General features: G+C 34.8%; 2 protein-coding genes across 3 annotated transcripts; one reads left to right on the top strand and one right to left on the bottom strand.

The window, feature by feature from the left end:
* The first annotated feature begins 6,454 nt into the window (after positions 1 to 6,454).
* On the top strand, positions 6,455 to 9,327 carry LOC126976074 (ADP-ribosylation factor-like protein 6-interacting protein 4). 2 transcript variants are annotated; one of them, XM_050824242.1, is made up of 3 exons: positions 6,455 to 7,051; positions 7,914 to 8,019; positions 8,798 to 9,327. In XM_050824242.1, the coding sequence occupies exons 1-3, from the start codon at positions 6,805 to 6,807 to the stop codon at positions 8,919 to 8,921; spliced, it is 477 nt and encodes a 158-aa protein (XP_050680199.1). In that variant the 5' UTR covers positions 6,455 to 6,804; the 3' UTR covers positions 8,922 to 9,327. The 2 variants fall into 2 exon arrangements, with proteins under 2 accessions (XP_050680199.1, XP_050680200.1); XM_050824243.1 differs by having other exon boundaries at positions 6,908 to 7,248.
* Positions 9,328 to 9,882: 555 nt separating this feature from the next.
* Positions 9,883 to 18,051, bottom strand: LOC126976068 (thioredoxin domain-containing protein 5 homolog). Its single transcript, XM_050824233.1, has 8 exons — positions 17,749 to 18,051; positions 17,540 to 17,676; positions 15,890 to 16,008; positions 14,793 to 14,933; positions 13,652 to 13,807; positions 12,594 to 12,787; positions 12,218 to 12,344; positions 9,883 to 10,875 (listed from the first exon to the last, which is right to left on the bottom strand). Exons 1-8 carry the CDS (start codon positions 17,922 to 17,924, stop codon positions 10,495 to 10,497), a joined length of 1,431 nt encoding a protein of 476 aa, XP_050680190.1. The 5' UTR covers positions 17,925 to 18,051; the 3' UTR covers positions 9,883 to 10,494.
* Between the last annotated feature and the right edge of the window lie 1,485 nt (positions 18,052 to 19,536).

Genomic DNA, 19,536 nt, shown 5'->3' with positions numbered 1-19,536 from the left:
GGGAAAGTACCTTAAATATCGTAGATAGGGTATTTCATTGAAAGAACACTTTATGTTATTTTTGAAAGTTAGTAATTCTGCATTCAAAAATTTTCTAAATATTACTTGCCTCGTCTGAGAATCGAACCGACTTAAATGTAATGAAAAAGCAATTATTGTCATAGTTAGATTTGTCTGTCTAAATAATATGGAGAATGGGACTTTTGGGCCTGATGGTTAACAAGTTGAAATATACTTTTTAAAAAAAGGGTATATTTTTCTGATGTGAAATATAAAAAACTAGCTCAGTTTGCAATCTACAAACCGAAAAAACATTAAAATAAAGAAAATCGCTTAAAATGTCATCGAGTGAATATTTAATCGATTAAAATAACATTAAGATCCAGTTGTTTTATTTAAATACTATTAGTGAGGTGCATACTTTATGTGCAAATGACTATATTACTTTCATCTTGTTATGACCTGGGCCCAGGAATGTATGAAAGCGTTTCAATCTCCTTTGGATCTTCGAAAAAGCGTGCTTGGATGTCAAGACAGAAATTTGAAGTGGGTACTTATTTACGAATAATCAATGCTATCTATGGAATGATAATAATAATGCTACTTTTCGAACATCGTCATGGGCAATAAATAACTTTCTTGAAATTTTACTCAAACATTTTACGTTGTCCTTTTCTTTTAAAAATACTATCTTACTTAAGAAGAGTTATTAGTTTTTGGCCTTTCTTTCAATTGGCATTATAAATGTAGGGGTGTTTTTTCTACATTTCAGTCGGTTCGATTCCCAGACGAGGCAAGTAATTTTTAGAAAATCTTTGAATGCAGAATTACTAACTTTCAAAAATACATAAAGTCTTGTTTCAGTAAAATATCCTATCTACGATATTTAAGGTACTTTCCCTTCATGTCCCATAACTTTGGGACGCCCTGTATATATAGAAGAATTTAAAGATACAAGATATTGTTGAAATCATAATTTTGCGCGGCAGTCATCTTGGTTTTAAAAAAAATGATCCCAAATTCGTTCTCTGCACCCTCGAGAAGCTCGGATTCGATATCCATAATGTGGAAATCATCTTGAATTTAAAAAAAACCTGCACGATACAAGGCTAGTAGGGAAAATGTTCTACTTACTAGTGGCCGCGCGCTAAACTTGCACGATACAAGGCTAATAGGGAATCCCGAGACTAAGATATACTCTTCCTCAATCGGTGTCAATCACTCTCTTCCGTGAACAAATAACCTCCTCCTCTTCTTGAACAAAATCGTCCAACATTTTCGTAACGCTCTATTCCGTTTCATTTGTAAAAAAATTACCCTCATGCGCCTAAAGAAGTTTCACTTCAAACGACGAGCATAATATACTAATTTTATCTTACAATAAAATTATTATTATGTTTCCGTAGACGTTAACGTCCTTTATGAGAGTACATCGCTCCTTTCGACGTTCCGTCACTAGATGTCACTACTAGTTTCCGCGCCGAGCAGTGCTGAGAGTCACTCTATCCATTGCTTCCGGTTTCAAATGGTACCAACCGATACCAAAGTTAAGCAAGCCACCATCTCAGTTCGTCAATGTAAGGATCATAAATAATGTAGATGCAACAGGTAGGCATAACTAGGATTTCAGACGTCTAAGGAAACATAATAATAATTTTATTGTAAGGTAAAATTAGTATATTATGTGTTCCGTCTGACGTCTGAAGTCCTTTATGAGAGACGTGTTTGTTATCACCTGGTGGCTTGAATAAATGCAACAATGTGATGGGACAATTAATTAATATTATTTACCAGAAAATAATTCCGACAGTGATTTTTCGTTTGAATGCGATGAAGATTGCATTGTTCTGAAATAATGTTTTCTAAATGTTGTTTCGTGTTGCCAATTTACTTTTGCCAAAGTTTCATCAATAGTAGGTCTTTTTCCTGTTGTGACCAGTTTTCGATTAATGTATCCCACCCGAAAGAAGCCAAGCTTCCAACTGCAGGCTGTGAACCTGTGCTGGAGCTTTCCCTGTCACCATGTCTATAAGACACGGTGCCAGGTGTCTAAATTCAGGGTTTTCATTGGACGGGTTACTACTCTGCTCTTCAGATCAGGCTTCCAAAAACACTTCCCACTTCGGTGCTATCGTTATGTACCGTCCGGTGGCCGTGTTCATGTGTTGTAGAACTCTCGGTAGGAGACTGGGTGGAGGAAACACCCAAGCTAACTCGAAGCGCCAAGGCCTGCTGAATGCATCTTGAAGGCAGGCGCTCGAGTCTAGTAAGCCTAGAGTAGCATAATTTTGAACAACATGGGCGTTGGCGGAGGCAAACAGATCGAACTCTGGAATTCCCCATTTGGCGAATATGGGTTTTACAGCCTCTCTTGTCAGGTGCCACTCGGCAACTTTCCTGTTTCGGGATAAATGATCCGCTTCGACATTGTATTTCCCGGGCAGTAAATGCAGCACTAACAGTATATTTAGCCTGTCTGTCAGTTTTAGAAGATCCTTCGCCATCTCTAGTAAATGTTGTGACCTCGTCCCCCCTTCGGTTTTTATGTAAGCTATAACAGTCTTATTGTCGCTCTGAAGAATGGCTCTGGAGTTTCTTAGTTTGTCCTTTTCGCACAATATTGCTGCTTTTACTGCAAACATCTCTTTTAAATTGCAGTGCCATTTTGTCTGATGAGCTTGCCACCTGCCTTCTACCATTTTGTTGTTGACTAGTGCTCCCCACTTGTAATCGGAGGCATCGGTTGTAATAAAGTTGGTGCGTGTCATTTCCACGTGAATCGGAGTTCTCAATGTCAAGTTTTCAATCCACCAACTCATGTCTATTTGAACCTCTTCTGGATACTTAACGTTTGTTAATGGAGTATTTTTCAGTAGGTGGCAGCGACTTTGAAGACTGCGGCAATGCTACCTTCCCCGGTGGGTGATAAAGGTTGCGAAGTAGAGACCCTAAGAGGCGTTGCGCTTGCTTGAGGGTCCAACTGTCCACGTCCAACCTCTGTTGAAGGCAATGTCAAATTTTTTGCACCTTTTCGCTTGACAAGGGCTTGGAATTGCTCCGTGTGTCCCACGGAATGCCCAAAAATTCCATCGTCTGTGTCGTAGTATCGACAGACTTTTCGAAATTGACACACGTCGGATGGTTGCTCAGAAGTTCTAGTGTAATCTCGACATGTAGTCGAAGCTGCTCTCGGGACTGGTGTACTAGGCAAAAATTGTCCAGGTATACAATCAGACGTATTCCTTTCGCTCGCAGTATTTCTGCGATCCAATTTGTTATGGAGGAGAACATTTTCGGCGCTGCCGAAAGACCAAAAGGCAGACATGTCATTTGTAGCAGTTGGTTTTGATAGTTGATGCGAAGGTACCGCCTGTGGGAGTTTATGATTGGCACGTGGTAATAAGCCTGGCTTATATCGATTTTTGCCATCCAGTCGTGTGGCTGTAAAAACATGTGCATCTGATAGTGATTGAAAAGCTTGAAAGGCTTCGGTTTCATGTATTGGTTTAGCGGCTTCAAATTGAAGATCGCTCGGTTGTTTCCGTTTTATTTTCTGATTAGAAACATTGGACATATAAAACTTGGAGATAAGGGGGCCAGTTCCAAAACACGTAGCGTAGGTAATAAATTTTTGAATTTCGTCTGTCATTTGAGGGGATACAGGGGTATGAAAGGTATTCATAACCTCTGGAGTAGGATATATTAATGGGGGTGTTGATTGAAAGGTAAACGCGCTTAGCAACCCCCCGAAAACACCGAGTCACTTACTGTGGCCGGTTGGCTTTTTGCTATTGCTAAACTTTCGCCCCCCCCCCCCCCATTTTTTTTAAGATGAGTTGTCTTGGTTTCTTTTATTGTTGAAAAACTTTTGTTTTACTAGTGCGAGGCTGAAATGATTTGTTCTGATATGACGTTGAGGGAGTGGGCAACTTCGGTCGAGCTTTATCGGCCTGCGGCAACGGTTTTATATGAAGTTTATCTACACCTCCGAATTTTTGTTATGTAGACTGACAACGCTTCAGGACTAAACATATATTTGGCACTCGGTGGTATCTTTTGTATATCCTCTCTCATATAATTGTCTTTCACTGGAGCAAGGAGAGACCGCCGTCGCATTTCCAAAGCTTCTGCTCGTTTACCACAAATTATTTGAAGGATTTCATTTGAGACATTTATGTAACCAGACTGGTTACCAAACAGTTCTTTCAGTTAATCATATAAAGCTAAGGGCGTTAGGGTGGTTTATCCGACCAGTAAACAAGAGTTTTAAGTGCAGTGTTCAAGGACTCATTTTGAGTCATAATAGCATTTGAAATAGCCGCAAAACTGCGTTCATTGTGCACATTTCTCGAGGCGCTACCCTGCTCTTCAAACCACCTCAACTCTTCATTTACTCTCGGTTCCATAAAACCAGGACATGCAACGTATTTCTTTTGCACGTCGGTATAACGAACTGAATTCCACTCGCAGGTATCGAAACGCTGTAAGGCACTCTGTTTAGCGACCCTATCTGAACTTGCCTTTGGCAAGGTAGGCTCTTTTACAGATACACTAAGATCAGATATGTCAAATTTATGTTTACTGCCGATTGGAGGACGCAAAAACTGTTCCTGATTAACAGCGTTTGATGTAACAGTGGTTTGATTTATCTGATGAGTCTTGCGATGATGAACTACCCTCCGATGATTGCTGTTCGCGTGCCCGCTTTCTCCTTGAACTGATAGGTACGGTATTTTCAACGAGAACCTTATCAGCAGTAGGATAAGAAAAATCCTCACAATTATTGTCTTCCAGGGCTCTATAGGAATCTTCACCTAAATTTTCCATTCTAGAAGCACGGCACAGAAATTCACTAAAAATATATAAAGAAGTTATTTATTTAAAAATTATTCAATAAATGAATTTTCTACTTTACTTCTCGAAAATTCTAAAAATTATTCAGTGAATCTAGGATCGGTCCGTTCGGATCGAAGAACGACACTACAATGACGAACTGACATGGTGGCTTGCTTAACATTGGCATCGGTTGGTACCATTTGAAACCGGAAGCAATGGATAGAGTGACTCTCAGCAGTGCTCTGCGCGGAAACTAGTAGTGACATCTAGTGACGGAACTGTTAGACGAAATATTAAAAACGAACTTTTAAAAAAGAAATTTATTTAGAACTAGAAAATATAATTGAAATGTATGAGTGGCTCAGGATTCGGAAGGAGACTGACTGCCTTTATATTTTATTAAGTGACGCCTTGGTCTTAAAGTGCTGACGCTAATGTTATGTCTGCATTAAAGCATACATATGTGCATATATAACAGAACGTCGAAAGGAGCGATGTACTCTCATAAAGGACTTCAGACGTCAGACGGAACACATATCGTATTCCTCTGATATAGAGATATGATCCCTATATCAGAGGCACTCATGACTCACCACTGGTAGGGTTACTGCTCTGTAAATTCTGTGATGACACGACATGGAGTCTCAGAGATGTGCCAACAATAACACAACTCGAGTTTTCAAGTTGTGTTTTTTCCGAGTTTACATATTATATAATAAAAAATCTTTCTTATTAGAGTTTTTACACATTTATTTTTGGTTTTAGTCTTAGTTTAGTTAAAGGAAGTAACAACAATACTAGTTATGTACCTACATAACAGTCTTTCGAAATAATATCAGTCTAAAGTCTAAACAATTAACCTCACTTCTGAGATTAATTACCTAATAAATAACTCACCAATTTCCAGGATGTTTAAAATACTAAACGATAGTTGCAAACATTTGGATCCTTTCGGGGACTCACTCAAAACATTCCGAGGTAAAATTTTACTATGTGATAAATTAAATAATTTGTAATATTAACAAAATATATTTTATATTGAACTGATTTCAATTTAGCGAACTACCTAGAACCGTTTCACTGTGTTTTTTTTCGGTAATAAGTTAATACGTTTTTTAAATTATGTACTTATAAGTACTTCATTTGATATTAATATTTGTAAGCTTCATAATAATTGCATGCTGTATCTACCTTAAACGATAATGCATTTAGAATTAACTTTAGATTAAATATTTTATTGTTGCTTGAATTAACGTAATTATCACTGGTGTATCGAATAAATAAATAAATAATCAACCTGAGGGTTCAACAAAGATATATCAAGATTTATGAAGTTTACGTCAGTCGAACGGTTGGCTCAGTGGAAGAGCGCTCGCAGGGACGCCAGAGGTCACGGATTCGAGTCCCGCATAGTTCATTGCCGTCAGAGAAAATTAACTCGATGTAGTACTAGTTAGAATAAAAAAAATGTTCTCTGATTTAGTAAGTCGAGTTGACACAATATCTCTAACATAATATCGTAGACTGATTATCTTGTTTACTCAGTTTACGCATAATATAGTACCCAGTAACATAGTCATAGTATGACAATTGACATCATCGGCTTGGAGACGTGACCACGACATGCTGTCTTTGGAGTAAAAGATTATTTTTACTCTAACGAGCACAGATGGCAGAACACTTGTCACTTACTCACTAACGAGCTTTGGAGTTACACGCAAAGAGATTTTAATCACTCCGTGTTACATTTTTGTCTAAGTCATTTGTTTAATTAGTATATAACTAAATTCGAAACCGAAGTGAAAATTTAAATTATTGACTAGAGTCTAGACTACGGTCATAGCAGACTCCTCGACGAGACAGTAGTCGTGTTAGTTCTATTAACTAAGCTCTACAGTCTGCAGCATGTATGAAATGAAATTATTTTTAGCTTAATTTAAAAGTGAACAAGTATAAGCCAAACGCGCGATGGGAAAGAGTAAATCAAAGAATAAACGAAGATCGTCATCTGACGACAGTAGTAGTTCAAGCTCAGATGCAAGTGAACAAAAGAAGAAACTTCGTGAGCTGAAAATGAAACTAAAAAAAGAGAAAAGGAAAACAGAAAAGGCGCTAAAGAAAAAACTAAAGGAGTTAAAAAAGCAAAAGAAGTTGCTTAAAGGTTCTACTAGTCAATCTCCTGGACATGAGAACGAAACCGCAGACATTCCTATTGGTGACTTATTAGACTCATAACTTTTTTTTCTATACCTATTTATTGTACCAACCATATCAATATTAGGAATATATGTCTGGAAATCTCAATTTTTGGTCTACTCTTGACTTGTCAACAATGTAGTTTTCTCAAAACTGATTTTAATTTTTATTTAGAACTTACATGTTAATATGGGTGCACTTATATCAATCTGTCAGGTACATAAAATATATTTCAATAACAATTATTCTGTTTAACATAGTAAATAATAACATTAAAAATATCTTTTCTTCATTTCCCTGTGTCTGTGTTTATTTTTTTTAATTATATTTATAATAACCGTCAATAGTAACTGTTCTTGTCTCTTGGACCTCTTTAACAATAAAAATTAAAATTTCAATTTAAAAGATGTTTTAGTGGGGATAACCCACTTCACCTTCTAAGGCTTTCAGATAATACAAGAGCTTCTACACATGAGAACAAAATATGCATATATGTACATGTGTACACTTTTACAAATAATTTTATTTTATTCAATTAAATTTTATGGTGGAAAAGTAGATTATGAGGAGTGCACTTTTGGATTTTCCAAACTTTATCTTCCTATTGCGTAACAAGAAGTACAAAAATATAAATTACATGTGAATTCATTTTAAATATAAGTCTCATTATAATGTAAGTGTAACATGTAATTTAAACATGAACCCCCTTATTCATTAAGGTCCAATAACATAAAACAGCTGCTAAGGAGTGTTATATCTCATTCTGACTTAGGTCAATAGAAGAAGACCGAGTGAGAATTAGCAATGCTTTAAGTTAGCAGACTATTATGAATAAGGGGGGAAATGTTTTCAAATTTATTTAAGTATGATATTGTTGCTAGAACTAATGGAAAAGTCAAAAGCTATGGCACCTATGACAAAAGAGGAATGGGAGAAGAAACAAAGTGTGATAAGGAGGGTGTTGGACGAAGAGACAGGGAGGCACAGGTTATTCTATCCTTTATTTAAATTAATACAATTTTAATTAAACATTTACTCCAGGTGACAAATTCCCACTATTATCAGTTTTTATTAGTGGTCAACTGAGACATGACATTGAATTGCGATCTCATTGAAATGTGCCTCTTCCACAGAAGGCACAGTAGGATACTATAGTATACCTTAAAATCTTGTAATACCAAGATTACTCTGGTGTTGCAAGCGTAGGTGACCAGATGGTGTTTATTAGCATTTAGCTTTTAAAAAAATAATATGTTCTGTCTTTTTAATAATGAAATTCTTTAAAAATTTCAAATAACCTTTCATTGTGTGATTATTAATTTAAAATTACAAATTAATTCGAAATTTTAAATTTTTTTTTTTTTTTTTTTTTTTTTTTATAATATTGACACACTTTTTACACAAATTATCTTGCCCCAAGTTAAGCATTTATAGCCTGTGTTATGGGTTACAAGATAATGATATATTTAATACAATATACTTACTTAAACATACATAAATTCATATAAACATACACATAAACATACATAAATACATATAAACATCCATGACTCGGATACAAACATCCATATTCATTATATAAATGCTTGCACCTACCGGGATTCGAACCCGGGACCTCTAGCTTAGTAGCTAGGGTCGCTAACCACTCGGCTATACAGGTCGTCAAATTAAAGGTCGTTAAATTACTTAAATACATGAAGTGTCTAAGTTGTTAATCAGAGATGTACATAAAATATTGCTCCCTTTCAGTATTCTCCTTTTTCAGGTTGATCAAAGGTGATGGTGAGGTTCTTGAAGAGATAGTCTCCTATGATCGGCACAAACAAATTAACCAGCAAGCCACAAGAGCAGACGGAGACTTCTTTCAAATGAAAACTATTAATAAATAGTCATTTTAACAGCTATTTAGATCAAGAACTAATGCTATGTTTTTACATCTCACCCATTGAAACTAACATAAGCTGAGCATGTTGTGCATATATAATTATATATATGGTGTGTTGATACCATAATTTATTAATTCCACACAGATATTTATTGTCATGCATGCACTCACCCACTGGAAATTACATCACCTATGCATATGCATAAATGTATTACCTAGTTGATGACATAATTTATCAATTCCACACAGATTTATAGTAATATGTGTTAAATGTAATATGCACTATTTAACTATATATTTTAATGCTCTTTAATAATAATTACTGCAGGTTAGGTGTAGCTTACTTTTCATCGATAATCTTATCTTTAGTGAATGCATAGTCATAAAATATATATATCTTAAAAATTAAACTCTAGTTTTATTTATTAACACACTGAAAGTATGAAAAAAGTAGATGCATTGCTATGTGGATGACAGTACTGGAGATGCCATATACATGTGCATGCAGAACTCTCGGGAAATGGTTGATCAAAATTGAAAGAAATATTCATTCATGCATTCTATCAAGTCCACTCTTATTGAGGTCATGGAATAGGGGAAAATGAAGCTAGTGCTATCTAAGTATCAGAAGACTCAATGTTGGGTGTTAACCAGAAATAAATAAAGTGTGTTACTTTGTGTTTTTATGTAAACATACAAGAAGATGGCGTAACAAAACAAACATACATTAAAAAATATTCCTCATCATATTTTATATGTATACATGGCTAATTTTACGCCAATCATACCAGTGCACTGTTGATATATTTTTTTTACTTTATTAGTTTTTGATTTATATAAATTAGAAATTTGAACATTCATTGAGATATTTCACAACACAAGGTGGCATATTTTTAAGATTTCTCAAGAGAGCATATAAAGGGAACGAAAGCGTGGGTAAAACAGTAGGAAATAAACAACCACTGAATATTATCAAAACTGATCTATTTTTGGTCCCACATACTGATACAACAATGTATATAACATGTGACATACCGTTTCACAATATTTTGAATATTAATTAGACAAGAGTGCTATAAAATAACAAATTAAAAAAGTTATTATGTAACTTTTTTGTGCTATGAATACAGATAACCAAAGTGTTAAAAATTTTCTCTAATCCCAACAGACAGGGTTTGGAAAACAAACATATAAATTCCCAATGATTCGATTACATTGATAAATGCAGGTACAAGTCTTTCAAACAAAATTCCAAGGTCATACTAGGGGTTTCATTTAGTTTAATAAGTAGGTCTAAATCATATTAGGTCCCACCCACTGCAGTTCAATTAATTTTTTTCACTATATCAAAATGACATGTCAGCTGTAATTTCTACATAAAAGATTTCTACCATTTGACATTGACAAAGATGAAACACAATATTATTCATGAATAACACAGCGGTAGCAGCCTGCCTTATGACGTTAATGATGTGCTACACATCACTAAAGTATTTACATTCAATACAGAGCTCTGATTGAGAACTTAGAGCTTTTCATGGTTTTCTGTATTTAAGATCACCTATCACATTTAAATTTTATAGTTCATCTCTGGCAATCGAATTTATCTCACTTGCTTTAACATCAGTTTCAACTCTTGCGCTCTCACCTTCTTTTTCTTCCAATTTTTCTACATTTTCATCTTTGGTGTGTTCCTTATCCCCGTCATCTTTAACTTCTTTTTCACCAATCAAATCTTTGATATTTCCTTTCTGTTTTATGTCTTCTACAATTTTCTCTAGACTTGCAACATTATAAGGGCTGGAATCACTTGTGGTTATATTATCAGAAAATTTGTCATTAAGACTATCTAAATGCTCCTTAATAAGTAATACAATATTCTCTATGGGCATGGAACCATCTCCTGAATAAACTAATTCATTGTGTCTGTAAAGTCTAAGAGTTGGAAACATACTTACCTGAAAAAAAATGGTTAATTAAATTATTAAGTAGGTTGTAGGTATTTTAGCCATTATTGGAATAATTATAACCAGTAGAGTAGGCTATAACATTGTATTTTTTTTATTTTAAGAAAATATATGGCTTTTATAAATTAATTACAACGGGGACCAAAAAATAACTATTCATTACGTGGAGTTTGAATGCGTCAGCTGTGAGTTTTGAGTATTCACAAACTAGTAAAGAATTTTCCTATGGAGAAAGTGCGATTTTCAATTCATATCTGGCTTCAAAGTTTAAAGGATTGTATTGGGCCTGTTTTGTGTTATTAATAAACGCGAAGTAAAGTTATTCCAAATTAAAACTTTTGTCTTTATCTTACCTTTGTCGGCACAGAATTACATGACAGGGAGAATTAATATTAAACTTTCAAGCTTTCCTAGAAAAGCGTACCCTAAGTACAGGTGGAAAGACCGGGTGAACGCTGACCTGAGCAAGATGAAAGTCATAAATTAGCATATAATCGCACACGGCCGAAATAAGTGGAGGACACTCGTGTCGGAGGTCAAGTCCCACTTTGGGTCGCTGCGCAGGAGTAAGTGAGACGTAATTTTAAACTTGGAGAACTTTACATTTCGTTTATTAATAAGATAGGTAGAGATTAACCGGCACTTCTATCTCGACTGCTGTCAACCACAACCCCTCTGAAAATGTCACGAAACGTCGGGTTAGCTCAAATAATAATAAAATGTAACTTTTACACAAAAGCTAATGTAAAAACACAGTAACAATTAAACGCGTTTTAACTAACACTAGCTTTAATCAAAGAAAATACTAGACTCAATGAATAGAATCATCAATTTAATATCAATAATCAATAGAATGACTGCCATGAAGGCAAATCAAAATAAATAAATAAGAATTCTCTAAGCTTGGTGGTCTACCTTAACATGACATTGGCAAACTTGTGGTATACCTTCCACAGGAGCCATAGTAGGAAGAATAGAATAGAATATGTCCATACAAAACAAATATTGGAAATAAAAATAATTATGGGTTCCAAATCGAAATAAGAACTATCCTATCTCTCTAGTTGGACTAAACTGCACTCCATGAAGTAGGTAATCCCCATTAAAATCTTTCATTAGTTTAGGACTTCACTGGAAACAAACATGGATTTATATATATTATTGAGATAGGTACAGTTACTCTGATAATCCGTCCATAAATTTTGATACAATTTTAATTTGTGTTGGGTAATCCTTGTCCTTTCAAGCCAATTTCATATTATTGGAGTTGAGCACCGTTATTAAGTCTAACGAATAAATAGATTCGTATAATGATATATTCAGTAGAACGCACCTTCTCAGTTTCACATAGTGTCTTTGAATGGACACAATTAACATCGGCTATCAGCACTCTACTCTCATCTTGGAACCTAACGCCCAAGTGCCGCCAGAGATAATTTAATTGCATACAATGAGCACACCTAAAACAAACAAAACCAGTTAGTTAGCCCACTGGCTACCGCACTCTTCACTTCTTCAATTTCACTAAATTGGCTCAAAATGTTGGGATTAATCATGAATCCTGAGCAGCACTACATTATTATGGGCAGGGCTTATCACTTACCATCAGGGCTTGCAAGTCTGCCCATTTACTTATAATACAAGTAAATAACATTTTAATTTGTTGGACAAACTTTATCGATTTATTAAATCTAAAAAATACGACTCACCAAGGCGCGAAATAATTTATAAACACTAAATCCTTTTCCAGAAACGTCTCAAATGTGTCTTCCGTAATTCTCGCAACTGGCAATACTTTCTCTTTTTTCATAAATTTCACCGGATCGTGTTTGTCTGATACTAGCATCTTCTCTACGTAGTTCGACAGTTCGTCCATTGTTTCCAAACCGATAGCGTTGCGGATCTGAGGAGATCAGAATAAGTTATTAGCAATTCCGTTGTAAAACGAAAATTATCATTAATGGCAAAAAGGTGACGATCTAAATATGTAACTTTCATAAATATACTGACAATGAACAGTCTTAATATTTATTTCTTTAAATTTTTCCTTTAGTCTCTTAACAAAGCTGATGCATAGCACAATCAACTGCCTCGTGCAACAAACTTTATCTATTACGTATATACGTCAGCATGACCCCATTACAATACGTCGTTCACCATGATTGCTGTGAAAAATTGAAGAAATGTGCAAATAAAAATCACACATTGATCCGGCCCTTGCTAAATTAGTGTACTCTCTAATCTTTCTTGCGGCGTATGTAGCAGAACAGTTTATCTGCTAGTTGGGTAATATGCGGTCTACACTAGAGCTTTTTATGTAATTAATCATTATGTTCCTAAGTACGATCTTTTATCTCTACTGTGTTCGATGTAATAAACCGTAAACACTTTAGTATTAAAAAAAGATTACCTATTCGTCTCAAACCAATATTCTTCTAATATATAAATATATGAGAAACAAGAAAGTCCGTGAATAGAACCCTGGTGCACACCCTAGTCCTACAGGTTGACCCGAAGACTGTATGGCGTTCAAGTCGAATACCTGAACTTTTCCTTTCCAACTTAAGTGTTTTAACCAGATCTAAAGCTGAATTTTTACTGCATAATACGTAACTTTGAAGAGTAGTTTCATACTGGACAAAGTCAAATAATTTTGACAAATCACAAAAATTACCAATTCCTCTAGTGAATTTTGCAGCCGTACTGTCATAAGGCAAACTAAGGCTTTAAAATAGGTTCTGCTTCAAGCCAATCACAAACAACTTACCAACGTTCTGTTCTGAATCCACAACAGCTTAGGGTAGTCTTTAATACCTAATTTCTTGCAAGTGGCCGCACTTAACAGGCAGTTTACTTGGCCAATCTGTATATCATCGTTCCGGGCATAGAATATGCCTAGTTCTGACCATTCTGGTGCCAGTCTCTGAAATCATACCAACCTTTGTAACATATAGGTAAACTGCAAAAGACTGTTAGCTGGGTGGCGATCGCCAACACCCAGGCACTCCGCACTGGCAGGACTCTTCTTTTCACCGGTCTTCTGTGTATGGTACAAAACTAGTGTTCTGATCACTGATATATAGAGTCGAATCCACGAGTGTCTTAAGAGATTCACAAATAATAAAAAATTACCGGCACCTGGACTTAGCATAAGAAAATACCACTACTCTACTACACCTTCTCAGTTTACTCTTGCTATTTCCAAGTCTTATACGGATAATCAGTGGTATGGCGGTGGTAATCAGAGATTGTGGGACTCACTCAATGGCAGCGCCATAGCCCAGAAGCGTAGACAAGAACAAGTTTGTTTTTTTAATTACTTACATTATTATTTTAGAGGGCACTTTATTTTCTAGGTCCATACCTAATATGTGCCTATTGGGGAGATTCACAAAATTTAAAAAAATTTCCAATTTCTATATACACAGTACCCAAAAATGTTTTGCAATCCAAAATTAATATATATTCATCACTTATACTCGTACGACTATGGCATTTCAATAACCGATCTACATACGTTTTATTGATATTTTTTTTAATCCTTCTATGGATTGACATATCAGTAGGTATTTTTGGATTGTTATTTATATGTAAGCGACCAATTAATATTTCCAGATGGATTTGTAATGAAGGTTGACATATTGTAATGCCGACTCATAATATCATTACGAATGACATTAAATGTAGATTTTTAAATAATTGAAAGTGAAACAAGCAATCTGTAGTAGGCCGTAAAGACTTTATTAAACATTCTAACAATTCCTAAACTTGGATTAAAAAAATTTAGTTGCAACTTGCAATACATTACATTACCTAGCGACATTTCCAAATGCAGATCGCTACCGAATATCATTACTCGCTGGGCTAATCTGAAGATTGCATGATAATTTTATGTATTGTCAACTTACTTGTGAAGCACTACACCATGGTGCAAAGAACATGATAAAATGTTGACCAGTTGCTATAGACTTCTCAAAGTTTTTGTCGTTGAGGTAAGCCATACCAGCGTATGTCAAGACATTTGCTGTATCATCAGAGTTTTCAGGATTCTGGTATCAAGGAAAACAGCCATTAGGGACAATAAGTATATGTTATAAAATTTTTAAACTGTTGTTTTAATTGTTGAACTATTGAAATATATTATCAGACCAGTTAGTATGTACGTCTTTTATAGATACTGGCCAATTATACTTTACCAGTGGGACAGTCCTTTGCACAGGAAGCCGGCTAGATTATGGGTACCACAACGGCGCCTATTTCTGCCTTCAAGCAGTAATGTGTAAGCATTACTGAAATTACTGGGCAAATGAGACTTAACATTTACATCTCAACGTGACGAGCGCAATTGTAGTGCCGCTCAGAATTGTTGGGTTTTTCAAGAATCCTGAGCGGCACTGCATTGTATTGGGTGGGGCGTTCATTTACCATCAGCTGAGCGTCCTGCTAGTCTCGTCCCTTATTTAGCATTAAAAAAAATTGTAAAATAATATGCTTTTTATGAAAATACGAGAATACATGTGGCGCTTATCAAGTAGGTGTACAACTGACAAGCATGGATTATTATACCTGTATGGCAGAAGGATTGGTAAACCTACATCTTTATCTTGGCATTCCTCAAGGCTATAATTTAGGACCTTTATTGTTTACCATACTTCCAGAAATATTCAAGAATCAAACTACGAGTTATATGCAGATGATTTAAAAATATATCGTACAGTTACTTGTTCAGAGGGCCAAAGAAAACTATAGAATGACAACGAACATGTCTTGTTATGCTGTAAAATGTTATTTTATAAAATTTTCACAAACAAAATTGGCAACAAATGAAATTTGAGATAAAATATTTATTACCAATAAGAAAATATTTTTTTTACCAATAATAAGAAAGAAAAAATTCTTATATATCATACCATTCCTCGAAAAACAAGCAAAATTAATTTTAGCATAACACAAATAATGGTCATAGATTTTTAGTATGTATCAACCGCAGTATCTGCAAACTTACCGTATCTTTTATAGAGATGATTTCACTCAAAAACATTGTAAGTGATGGAAGGTCTCTCGTCCCATTATATACAGTTGGGGTAAAAGAATTCTTGCGATAGTAGACCAATGTCGGATATCCTGCCAGATTTTGAATGAATTACTTTTAGGTTTTAGAGGATTTAATAGGAAATGCGTAAAGCATGAGACTCAAACTGGTGATCGAGAATAGTATTCACTACAAGATACATAAACAGAAATTGTCGGCATTAACTCATATAAAATGACAACACGAGGACAATCTCATCAATGAAGACATAAATATATTATAACAAATTCAGCTCACTTACCAACTGAAGTATGAAGAGGGTCGAGGGTAGTTAGTGCTGGTCAAACCTAAGGAAACCCAAACTCATAACTGGGAAATGTACCAGGATGTCATAATGACAAAACTTACGGTCCTGAATCAAATAAATACAAAAGAATATGGAAGAAACTATAAAAAGCTTCAACAAAATAATGTGTGAAAGCCACAGAGTCACAGTAAGAAACAAATCAACCTCCATGTCAAACAATTATTCTAAAATTATTAAAGAAAAATAACTAGGTGATGCTAAATAGAATAGAATTCATTACCCTGTAGATACATAGATTACAACACAAACTATTCAATCTGGAAGGCAATTAAAATGTATGAATATGCAGCTATTTTATCAGAAAAAGCAATGGTAATTGGGCCAAAACAAATATTAAAAAGGCAAACATATTTGTGGAAAGCCGCATCCACACCGGGCGCAAGGGTACGCGCGACAATCGCGATGCAGTGGCTTGCGAGCTTGGTCAGTCTCGAGATGATCCTCTGAAACACAGGAGCGAGCTTCTTGATGCAGGCCGATACATCAGAAGTCCTCGAACATTCATAATTGAGTTATTTTTGCTGCTGCTATTTTAATAGTAGTTTGATTAAGAAGAAGGAAACAATCAAGATGATTACCGACAGCTGACTGCTCAATCCCAACACCCTCGGTCATGGAAATGTGCTCCCCAGCATTCCGAGCCACAGTAGAGTGGGAATTTTGGCATAGTGAAAGTATACACAGAGCATATTATTGAATTAAATAATTCAGTCTTTGTATATATTCTTAGCCATAACGGCAAATGAAGACTCACAATGTCAGGTGACAAAATTCCATTGTAAATGATGAAGTAGTTTTTCTCTACCACCGATAATAGAAAACCCTCATCAACATTATCTTAAAAAAAACTGTATTAGTATTTTAAGATATTATTATTATCCTTAGAAGCATAAAAACAAGATCAAATTACACCTAGGGGTAACTACTACTAATTTATATTACAATTTTGTTTTTTAGAAAATTATGAATTATAAATATTGTGATTTCAGAATAATAATACAGTCTGATTATCTTATGAGCCTGTATTATAACATAATTAGAACCTCATTAATGCTTCAAAAATATAACACATTACTTATTTTCCAATACTCCAATGCTACTACTATGGCACGATCCGTAAGATACTGTGCATGATCCGTAATAAAACTGTATTCTAGAAGTGTACACCCCAGCAGAAGAATATACAGATAATTTTCTATTAAATTGTGACATTTTATTATGACTGAACAATATGAATAATTTTTACATCAAATCACCTGTAATATCACACTCATGGCACAGCTTCATATTAACAGTGCAGTCAATTTGAGCTATAGCAAGCTTTGACTCATTTACATTCATAAATTTAGCCAGATCCTTCCACCTTGGCTCGAATTCAACATAATGACGGCTCCTTTTTAAAATAACAAACTTTAAAATATGAACATCAAAATTGCAACAAAAACATCATTAATTTACTACATACCAAGGTGCATAAAACATTATAAAGTTCCCATCCATTTCTTTTATTTGTTCTTTAAATTTTTCTGCATTATAATTAAATACGAATCCTTCGGCTAAAGTTTCTGGTAGTTTTATAATTAAGTAACTTAAAAATAATATTAATTTAAGGGTATGTACTTTAGAAAACATTCTTAACATTTGCTTCTAATCATAAGTTAATCAAAAAATTATTTCACTTATGGACTAATACAATGATATTTTAAAAAATGAAAGCAGTAAGCACTTCATTACTAGTTCATTACATTCAACGTATTTCAAAATGTGTACCTACCTTTGATGTGTACGTAACTCGTATGTTCATAAACTTTTTTTTTTTTTGGTTCTTCTCGTCCATCTGGACAGGCAAAGGGGTCAAAAGCCCCTACAGCCAAGACTTCATTTTGTTCATAAACTACAGAACAATAACATAAACATACGAACGTGTGTCGTGTACCCAAAGACCAAAGAGAATTTATCCACTACGTTCAAATAAAGTAGGTACTCTACTCTGTGCTAAAGCTCACAGAACCTTAGAATAATAGGTACCTAACGCTTCAATAGCTACCTACTTTATGCACAGAAGTCAGAACCACTGACCTCTACTAAACCACTGGACTAGCGACTGTCAAAGTGCTTTTGTGCCTGTTTGATATTCGCCATTTTGGCGCTGTTGGCTATGTAGCGAGAGTCTGCGGTACTAAAACAAGTAAAGACAACGTCAGCAAACATCGATAGATGGTGGGAAACTATTCACAAAAAAATTGTGTACTTTATTACGTTGATTCTAGAAGTATAAATAGCACGGAAAACGAACGAAATTAACTAACAATGCAAAAATACTTCAGAGTATTGTACGTTACTCCGCAGCCATTTGATTGATACGTCAAAATTATTTCTCTGGATACTCGCGAATGGCGCTTCAAAGGCACAAAAAAATTTCTGTCAAACATATGGAACAGTCTGTCCAGTGTTAAAATATATAATATGTGCACATGAACGTAGTGTTTAAATTCTCTTTGTGTGCACAAAACAGTGAACACTTGACAATGTTGACATATTAAATATCTATGACTATACTCTAACGAGCACAAACTACTAAAAGATACCAAACTGTATAGGTACTATAGAAAGAAGAAAAGAGTAAATATTATTTACGCATGTTATATCGATCATATGGAAATGGATCATATGGAATATTTTATGATACCACTGCTTGCTCCTCATTTTGATACGATAATAACCAAGCTTGGAATCTAGAAAGTCAACACCTCTTATAGGTTGATTATATATTTAGCACAGCTTTAGGGCATATTACAGTCTGAAATTATTTTGTCTTCTTATTAAACGTCTGAACCAGCCGTAGTTGGGGTCATTAATTGGAAGAGTGTCCTGAATATTAGTAAATTGGAAAAACCTCTTCAATTTAGGTCATAACATTACTTAGTGGTGTAAACTTAGAACAGTTATTCCAGTAATGTCAAGTTGTTGGGAAATGCATGATAGACATTTAAAGTAGATTTTTTCAGTCTTTGCCTGTTATTTCTATTGCTGATCGCCGCGGTTATCCTGAATAATGATTCATTTCTTGAATGAAATATTCTATAGTTTTTTGAGTGAACAGATATTTTAAAAAAACTGAAGAGGTGTACCTAAATCTTTTACTCCTTAAGGCATATTTTCATCTCCCAAGAAGGTGCAATTAACTTCTTTATAATTAGAGCTTTGTCTTGCCAATTTAAACGAATAAGTTTAGTTTTGCGGATAGTCCATG

This window comes from Leptidea sinapis, chromosome 39 (genome assembly GCF_905404315.1).
Source record: "Leptidea sinapis chromosome 39, ilLepSina1.1, whole genome shotgun sequence".
NCBI lineage: Eukaryota > Metazoa > Arthropoda > Insecta > Lepidoptera > Pieridae > Leptidea > Leptidea sinapis.
Note: the sequence above shows the minus strand (reverse complement) of the source record. Positions and strands in the feature narration are given on the sequence as shown.

What these genes read in the sequence shown, in the direction of transcription:
- LOC126976068 (XM_050824233.1), bottom strand. Translation starts at nt 17,924, where the DNA reads ATGTTAAGAATGTTTTCTAAAGTACATACCCTTAAATTAATATTATTT. An exon ending in ATAATGTTTTATGCACCTTG is followed by an intron (nt 17,677 to 17,748) that starts GTATGTAGTAAA and finishes TATTTTAAAAAG; the next exon opens with GAGCCGTCATTATGTTGAAT. An exon ending in CATGGTGTAGTGCTTCACAA is followed by an intron (nt 13,808 to 14,792) that starts GTAAGTTGACAA and finishes GTATGATTTCAG; the next exon opens with AGACTGGCACCAGAATGGTC.
- LOC126976074 (XM_050824242.1), top strand. Translation starts at nt 6,805, where the DNA reads ATGGGAAAGAGTAAATCAAAGAATAAACGAAGATCGTCATCTGACGAC. An exon ending in AACCGCAGACATTCCTATTG is followed by an intron (nt 7,052 to 7,913) that starts GTGACTTATTAG and finishes TATTGTTGCTAG; the next exon opens with AACTAATGGAAAAGTCAAAA. An exon ending in GAAGAGACAGGGAGGCACAG is followed by an intron (nt 8,020 to 8,797) that starts GTTATTCTATCC and finishes CTCCTTTTTCAG; the next exon opens with GTTGATCAAAGGTGATGGTG.